The sequence below is a fragment of the Lepidothrix coronata genome, unplaced genomic scaffold, assembly GCF_001604755.1.
Source record: "Lepidothrix coronata isolate B3197 unplaced genomic scaffold, Lepidothrix_coronata-1.0 Scaffold124, whole genome shotgun sequence".
Taxonomy (NCBI): domain Eukaryota; kingdom Metazoa; phylum Chordata; class Aves; order Passeriformes; family Pipridae; genus Lepidothrix; species Lepidothrix coronata.
Genome location: NW_016690304.1, coordinates 4494754 through 4504305, shown reverse-complemented (window position 1 = coordinate 4504305; position 9552 = coordinate 4494754). Strand labels below are relative to the sequence as shown.

General features: G+C 39.4%; 1 protein-coding gene across 3 annotated transcripts in view; it reads right to left on the bottom strand.

Moving 5' to 3' along the window:
* Window positions 1-973: 973 nt before the first annotated feature.
* Window positions 974-9552, bottom strand: part of RTKN2 (rhotekin 2) — a 52307-nt gene continuing 43728 nt past the window's right edge. For all 3 annotated transcript variants that reach the window (XM_017826036.1, XM_017826037.1, XM_017826035.1), the window contains one exon: window positions 974-8372. In XM_017826036.1, the coding sequence (XP_017681525.1) occupies window positions 7819-8372 (554 nt within the window). In that variant the 3' untranslated portion in view covers window positions 974-7818. The remainder of the gene's footprint in view (window positions 8373-9552) is intronic.

Genomic DNA, 9552 nt, shown 5'->3' with positions numbered 1-9552 from the left:
TTCCTTTTTTTTTTTTTTTTTGCAGGTATGGTTCACAGAATTTGCCCTGGTGAAGGAAATGTAGAAAAATGCAAGTAAATAAATTGTTGCTAAAATTTATATTAATCACTCAAGCAAGTTGTAGAGTAGCAGGAGACCAATATGTTTTGGTTTATCCTTATGAAAAATGTAAATAGCAGGTTACACATTAATGCTTGGAAATCACTAACTTTACTTGCCAAGGAATTATACAATTATTTTAAATGAATGAATGGAAAAGTGTGCATGAGTCTATAGGCTCAAGTGGCTATTGCATGAGCTGGGATAAACCTGAGGTGTTCCCAAGACAGCAGACCTTTATCCTTCTTTACTGTAGGGTAATGATCAAGCAAATATTTAAGAAACTTTCTAAAGAGGTCATGAGTAAAATGTGATGTATTATTAGACACACAAATGAACTCTTATTAAAATAATAGAAAAATCCTGATATATTAGGGCATGGTATAATAAATCCAATTTAACCTGGAACTGTGCATGGAATACCATTATTAGGATTTGTCCTTAATAAAAGGCTTTCCATTTAGTTAATAAAATTTGAGACTCTACTAACCTTCGAGCAGAGTTTCTTCCACGTCAAATGGTCCATGCTGTGTGACAAAGCTACGGTGGTGAAAAGAGCAGCCTCATCCTCTGGGTCCAGTCACTAAGTCGGGGTTCAGAGGAAAGGCAAAGTTGCCACAGGCCCTCAGTTTTCCCAAAAGCCAAATATGTGGGCTAAGAATCTGTCAGCCCAGTGCTTCGGCAACTGGCACCGCAGCTGATCCATCCACATCATGGGAAGGTCAGTTAAATTGCTCACAGTTTATTTCAAAAGCTCTCAACCCTCGCGTACAGACATGAGGGACTGAAGAGTAATGATCACTCAAAACCGGAGGAAGTAAAGCAGCTGCTGCCATCTGAAAAACAAATGCTGTGAGGACAAAGGAGCTCACTCGTGCCAGCCATGCAGCCAGAACAATTTTTCCTGCTATTGAGAAATTTGTGAGGGAGATGTTAAGCTCACCATAACAGCACTAAGATCTTCTTCTCTTTCCCAAGTTACATCTTTATTTAAGCACAGACCATTCCGGCCACAGAGCGACGGAAACATTTTTGTTTGGTTTTCGCTAATGCAGAATGAGCAGCTAAAACACAGACAATACTAATGAACATATTCTGTTCTTGTAAATCAAGGGTTCCCCTGAGCGAGCAGTGTGTGTTCAGATCTGGGCACCCAATTCAAGAAAGATATTGTCAAAATACATGTGGGATTTTGAAACAGACGCTAATTAGAAAATGGAAAATATAATCAAAAAAAAAGATGGAAGAGACTGGGATGGTGCCTTCAGGGTGAAAAAACTTAAGTAGGTGTTTGTGTTTTGGAACCACCTTTATAGCCAGTGACAAAAAAAAAAAAAAAAGGAATGTGATGACAAATGCTGACTCTTTCCCTCTCAGCAAAAGAAAATATACAAATTTTAAAGTTTGGAAAGAAAACTCTTGTGGCATATCATCAAACTGCAAGTGCTATGAGGCAACAGTGATGCCAAAATTTAAGTAAATTAAAAAATACAATTTTTTACTTTCAACTGCCACTATGAATTCATGTCCAGACAGAGACATACAGTGAAACTTTGACAGACTAAAAGGCTTCCCACGTCTGAATATAAAAGAGCCTGTAATTACTAAGGGCTGGGAAGAAGCTCTCTTTGTATGAAACAACTCCACAACTTCCTTCTGCAGGTATTCCTGTGTCACCTTCTGACACTGGACAAGAGCAGAAAAAAACCCTACAGATGAGAGAATGTATACAATAAATAATATTATTTTGTAACTATTTTGCAAGAAGTTTATAGAACTGTGAAGAAAAGCCTTAACAGAATAAAAGACACTTCACTAGTTATTATAATTTTTCTCCCTTTGGGGAGGTACATAAAGAACATTTAAAAAGCTATCTTGATATAAAATCATGAAAGATTGTTCTTTCCTCATGAAAAGCAATTTATTTTGATGTCTCACAAACTCTTTTTTCTGTGAGTATTTAATACATATATGGAACAATTACAGTTTAACCATTTGCTAATGGTTATATGAAAAGATCATCATATCTTACATTACCATGATCCCTTAAAGCAAACTGCAGCAGCTTTAGCTGCAGCAAGACTTTCATTAAATCACTCATCTGCATTGCCTTGCCTTGCAATTATGAATCCCACTTTGTTTTTTTCATGGACTCTTAAAATCAGTCAAATATCCCAAAATTAAAATATCTAGCAATTCCCTCTACATTTATTACAGTTATTTTATAACTGGGCCAAAAGTTATAAAACTTTTGCGGCACAATTGGCTTTGAATTAGCAAAGCCACACTGAGCTCCAGCCAGTGAGGCAAACAGGAGCTCCCCTTCAGCACAAGGCTGCCTGTGAAAGGAAAAACAATTAATGGATGGGATCAGTAGTGCCAGTGGCTCATTTATAAAGTCACCTTACAAAGCAGACAGAAATGACGTAAATCTGCTTCATGGCGTGTTTTCCTGAAAGTCCATGAGAGAAGTAAGATAGCACCTGAACTAAAATGTTGTGGAAACAAGGTGCTTCTCGGGTAACGTTTCTGACTTTACCTATACACACAGGGACCCATCTGCTGAGTAAATGCATGGCAGCCAGCACTGATTGCTCAGCCAGTTAAATGCTTTTTCCTCCCTTCCTCCAGTTCAGAAAACTGAGGCTGATACTGTTTGCTGTTGCCAGTTCAAGCCTAGAGGGGCACAGTAACAACGGGCCCAGGGCAAAAGTAGCTATCCCTGAGCTCTCTGATTTTACAGCAGCCATCACCCAGGGTTTATACACCGGAGCAAAGCTTAATGCAGTTACAGATTGAAGAAAAGTACAGCAAAACCCTTTCATTCTAGAAACGTTTTTAATTTCACTTGCATATTTTAAAAGAACGACAATATGCTAGCAGCAAAAAATAAAAAGGAAGATTTCTGTTCTAACATTTCACAATACGTTAGTGTCCAAATCTGCATTTTTCTATTAAGGCAATCTGCATTAATTACGTATCACCTGTGAATACTAGGACAGCATTTCCAAATATGTACAAACCTCTATAAAATGTTAGTTTTATTATCATAGGAAAAAAAAAATCACAATACTAGTAAAAATGTAAACATTTGAAGCTAATGCCTTTAAAATCAAAAAAGGTACCGTCTACCATTCCAAGACCAAGTAAACAGCTGAAAACATTAGCTAAATATAAGAAGTTACCACATTAAGGCTTTGTTCAGTCAATATTTCAAAAGTTGTTCACGTTCCATGAAATTTATATTCAAGTTTGGACTAGCAATTACTTTCAAGTTGTATTTCCTAAAAAAGCAGTTCAGGCTGACTCCTATCTCTGCCCGACTTCAAGACAGTAATTCAAGTACTTAACTTTGCTTTTAAGCAGCATTAACTCGTTCCACCAGCGAACAAGCAGGTACAGTTTTCAGAGCAGGCCTGACATGTTCCTCAGAGAAGTACCTCTTCACATGTAGTTCAGCAGATGCCACCAGTGTTTTCCCTGTGGTACACTGAGTCTCTTGAGCCATTTGTTCCAGGCTCAGGATCTCTGAACAAATACCATTTTTCCATGGAATTCCTTGTCAGGCAGCAGCATTCCAGCTTGCCTGCACAAATGTGGGGAATAGGATGCAAGGGCTGGGAGAAGCCACAGGCCTCCTGCTGTCCTCCAAGCCTCATCCCAGCAGGAGGCTGGCTAATGTCTCCTGCGCCTTTGTGAAGTATTTCCTATTTCATCATCATTTACATGCGTTATCAAGTGACTTTTGGGTTTTGATCCCTGATATTTTGAGTCATGCAGTCAGAGCACCCTCACGATTGAGTGCAGCTGATAAGATGGTGTAATGGTTACATTCTCTTTCACTGCCCAGAAGTAGCATTTCCCCTATGGAACAGGCACCTTCTGCCTCTTGACTCCCCTCACCTCTCCTTGGAAGGACAAAAGTCAAGAGTTCCCTAGCTCCATGTGCTGCCAATAGATGGGATTCAATGACCATCACCCTTCAAACCTCACAGCCTGGGACCTGAATCAGCGCCAAATCTAAAACATTATGGTGTTTTACTGGTCTTAATTCCTGTTTTGAATATTCATCCTCACTATGGTCAAGAAAACTTGTGAAAGAACCCAATTGATAGTTCTAATTTCTGAAGAAGTCTATGCAATGAAAAGGGACCAGTACCAGTAATAAAGTACTACAATTTGAAACTATATGGAAAAGACAAAACCCATCAATTTTCCTCACAGATGTATCTTCTAATTATATTCCTAAAATTGTGCTCTGCTTTTATTACTAATATCTATGTTCTCTTGCATAGACAAAAGCTGAGTACAAATGTATTTCCTAAAACTGACTTTACTGTACAGCTAAGACCAGTGTTGGCTGGTAGCCTGCAGGTTTTATTAGTTAAACCATCTTGGTTAACAGAAAATGCAAAGGCAATAATGGCAATACAGAATAGGGGAAAAAAAAGGAAGACTAAGTCAGCAACAATAAATACTAAAACCTGAAGTCAACTGTTGCTTCATAATAGGGATTTTATAGTTCTGAAGCAGGATGATTAGGGTAATTAATGGCCTAGTTTGTTTAGTGGTGATCACAGCAATATCATGAACTGGCCCACATGACTCTAATTTAAGGATAGATATAAAATATAAATAAACATATCTTCATGAAGAACTGGTCTTGAACAACAGGTTGCATTTCACTCTCTGATATAGTAAGTTTGGCTTGCAAAGACACCTGCACTGAGGTGTTACCCACAAGAACCCTAAGTCACCTACTGAAAACCAGTGAACGTGTAATTTCCCTAAAAATATCAGTACTAGATCAAATAAATATAGAATGTTTTGCTGAAGACAGAAAACTAATTTCAAAATACAGTATTAATAGGAATTCAGCAACAAGTATAACTGTTTTCCATCTTACTCAATTTTCTAAAGGCTCTGGGATAAAAGCAACTCAGTGGCCTGTCTGTTTCCTTTTCCCCAACCTCCTACCCATGTCACTGATGTAATAAAAACTTACCACCTCTCTCTACAAACCTTGCCTTGCATTCAATTTTAAAAATCAATGATCTGGAAGAAACTGTAAAAATCACTTGCAATAAATTTGCAAAGGACATGCAGACTGCTGGAGTAGTAAAGAACGAGGACAGGTCACTTATACAGAGCAATCTGGATCACTTCATGAGCAGTATTTTAATGCTGGTAAAATACAGTGTGTATTTCTAAGAAAATATAAGGTAGGATAATAAGAGGATGATGTACCGCATTCTTGAGAAAGACTCCGAAGAAGCCTTGAGCCATAAAAGTCAGCATCCAAGGCAATGCTTCCACAAAAAAAAGCATAATGCAATTTTTGAAGAAAGAGGAGAGGGAGATATTCATCAGAGTAAGAGGATCACGTTGTGTCTCTATACAGTCCTGATGGATCACTATTGACATGTGGCATCTCATTCAGATGTCAGCCTTAAAAATATTTCTATACGTGAGAAGTACAGAGAAGAACGTGAAGATTAATTAGTCTTGGATAACATTCACTGCAACAAGAAAGTTAAGGAATTCAGTACGTCTCATCAGAGAAAAGGTTAAAAGGGACATAATCGTGATTTACAGCTACACACAAGCAATTAGAAAAGCTGATACTACAGAGATCAATATAAGCAATCAAATGCATAAAAAGACCAAAATAACTTAAGGTGGAGCTAGAAATGCAAATAGAAAATCAAGTGAAAAATGTACCTGGGGTAATTAACTATTGCAACAGGAGGCATAACTGAATTCTCATCACTTGAAGACTTCAAATTAATATTAAATGCCTTGCTAAAATATGTATGTTCAGTTCAAAACAAAGCCACCGAATTTAATAGAGAAACTGCTCATTGAAATTCAATGGCCTGTTGAATTTAAAAATAAATCCTCATTATGGTGCCTTCTTGCCTTATATATTTATGAGATTTATTTTTAAATATAACCACTAAATGGAAGGGGGTTACCAAGAAAAAGGTATTTTTTTCTTTCAGAGCACAGCAGCATTTAAGACCAGATTTAAAGCTAAATAAGCTGCATTTTGGAAAATATGCTTCCCCCCCCCCGTTTATTTTTCCTATTTCTTGTTCAGAGTTGTCCACTTAGTCGACTGCCTGATTTACATAATCATGTAGTTATTCTTCAGTTTTTCTGTTCCTATTTATAAACCATTCACAAACCATCCACTTAAGTAACAGCATGATTTATTGTAAGAATGATTATGGTTGTTTCGGAGGGAAAATGGAATGTGATTAAACGAAGAATGAACAAGGACATTCTAGAAACAAAGGGCTTTAATCCCGTGGAAGGATCTGTAAATGAAACCTGCCTCTCAAGCCCTATCCCATATAGCCAATGAACTACTGAGGGAATTCAGCAGATACCTTTACAGCTGTGCAGCCAAGAGCTTAGCAGAAGACAAAAAAATAGATAAACCAAACCAACCAACCATGCCCACACTACCTTCTGGAGAAACGGTAAAGCTCCCAAAGCCATCCACCCTTAGGAAAAAAAATAATAATCAATGAACTGTATGTATACAGCTGCTGATATGATCCTCTCAAGACAGGTCTGAGTACCAAGGCTCTAGAGAGAGAACTGCAGGCAGACCTTTGCTGGTGGATGAATTCCAGCATCTCAGATAAATGAATCAGCCAAGAAAAGGGTTGGGTATTTAAGCTGTGGATCCAGAAGAACACAGATTTTCTGTATGCAATAGATGTTTTGCAGGTGCCACAGGAACCCTGACAACCCACACGTCTTACAGAAACTGTGAACAGTCTGAGGGAAGAATATCAAAGTTCAGTATTTTCACCTGAAGTATTTATTCCCTGCTATTGCAGAAAGAACAAGTGGTGAAAATCCCTGTTTGTTTACCAGTAACATTGCCATGTTTACAAACCAGCTCCCTACCAGGAGCAGCTGAGGGGCTCCACAAAGGAGAAGCTGTGCTACAGAGCCACACTGATCAGGAAAAACAACCATGAGATGAAATCCTGAGTGCTCATACACAGCACTGCTTCTGAACAGTGTTAGTCTGAAATAAGCAGCAGTGCTGGATCATATCCTTGCTCACAGACAGATAACCCTGGCCCATTCGGACAGCACATGAACCAGCAAGAACTCGGGAAATCCCACAATAATTGATAGAACTGCCTCAGAAATCCATACGGAGTCTTCAGAACGGCGCGGTAACTTTTCATGGTAGATTACCATATAAGCAGTGGTTCCCAAACAATGAGGGAGAGATAAGGATATTTTAGGTTAAGCCAAGCGTGGAGCCCAAGAAAAATCGGCTTTGCAAGATCTGTGCTGAATGTGTGTGAACTCCCAATTGAAGTAGTCTCAGGAGCTGTGGATGGGCTAAGCTGTGGGACTGATAGAAGGCATCGGTAACACCTGGGCTGTGGGGACACTGAAGTTACCCTGAACACTGCTGGTTTTTCAAGAGGAAAGTACCAAACCACTGTTTTCCTAAATAGCTCCGTTATTCCAGATAGAGAGAACTTCCCCTGTTCTAGTGCAATTATTTAGATGTGAGTGCTAATGAGCACAGCTGAGACTGCAGCTACCAGCAATGCCCTGGCAAACAGAAAAACACTGTAGCCTCAATACAGAAAAGCTATATGCTAAAATCTATTTTTACCAAGAGTATTAGTAGAAGGCTGAGAAACTTTAAATTCCAGGGACTCTGTAAGTTAATTATGTCATCTATGGCTGCAACCAAGACCTAGGGTCTAGCAGTTCTGTGATGCCTTTCTGTCTAGGGGTTGGTACTGGTTTGGTTTCAGACCTGCTCTTGTTAACCAGAGAAATGGGATTCCCCTGACCAGCTAAACTGCTTTTTCTACAAGGACCGATTTTGCGAGGAGCAGCAACAGGTGTCTGCAGCTGCTGCATTTTTGTAGCCAACACTGACTCAAGGGAAGAACCACTGGCAGATGTGTGGTCAGGCTTCCCCCATTTTTCTTTGCCCAGTTGCTCTGTGTTCACCTGTGCTTTTGCACTGTATGGTGACTTATGGGAGGGTGGAGGTGGAGCTCTTCTTTTCTTTCCTCTGCTGTCATTAGGACTTGTAGTATCTCCTTTTGGGTCCAGAGGCATGTTCTTCTGAACAGTCATCTCATGAGATCCATCGAAGAGTGAAGCCCATAGGGCAGATGCAGACTCCTTTTGCTGGCCAAGAAGGAACTCACCATCACTCTCTTCAATTTTCCTTTGTATGATATCAGCTAAGCCCTCAAGTTTCACTGGAGAATCAATGCCTGTAATTTTAAGGGACAGCAATTAACTCAGATTAAAGCACTACCAATGATTTTACTGCTACCTATTTTGTTATTAGTACTTAGAACACAAAACTGCATTAATTATGTCTCATGAAGTCTGGACTATTTTTAGGAGTATTAATGGATGAAAAGGAAAAGACGACATGCTTTCACAGAGAGAACTGAGGTGACAGGAGGGAACTGTTTCTGTGACAACTGGCATGTAGGCAACAGGGTGGCCAGTGATATTTCTTTCCAAGTAAAAGTAGAAAAAATAATGTACTGGGAAACCTGTACATATCAGACATTAAACACATTTTGTTGTATAGTACTTTGAAAATTTCGTTTCACAGGAGGCTCATGAAAAAGTTTATGACTAAATATTCTTGTGCTGCTAGCCTGCTGAAAATGGGACATCTTTACATATATCATTTTTCTCTATGTGGTTTAAGACTGCCTTGCTCCATTTGTTATTCCTCTTTCTGAGTTTTCTAGGTATACTGAAGTAATACCAGCCTCAAACAGCAGTAGTACCATCTCTGTTGCAGGCCACACATTAATGATTTTCAACACATTTTTAACACAGTGTTTTACTTACAGAATCACTTGGCTACAACCTCCTTTCATGTAGTGCTAGAGAGCAATAAGGTCTCTCCTGAGCCTCCTTTTCTCCAGGCTAAACACCCTCAGCTCCCTCAGCTGCTCCTCATCAGACTTGTGCTCCAGACCCTTCCCCAGCCCTTCCCAGGGCTGTACATGCTCCAGCCCTGTTAGTCTTTCTTGTAGTGAGGGGCCCAAAACTGAACACAAGATTTGAGGCATGTCCTCACCAGTGCCAAGTACGGGGGACTACAAATACTATAAATAAGCAGGAAAGAAAATGGGGTATTAAGAGTGAAGCAGAGTTTGTGTTCTGCTCCTCACTGATGTACTGGTCTATCAGTGGGATTATGCTACCATGGTACCTTTGTAAAACTTCCATGTGGTTCATTTACTGCATTTCTGCCCTGCATTCATAGCTTAGATAAGACTCTTTTGAATGTTCAGTGCTCTGATGCACAGTAACTCAATGACCCACACAGCATTTTGAGCATCTTCACAGTTCCCATCCCAAGCAGGAAGCAGTCAGGCATTTACAGTTGTACAGGGTTTCTCAGTCAATACTGCATTGGATCCATTA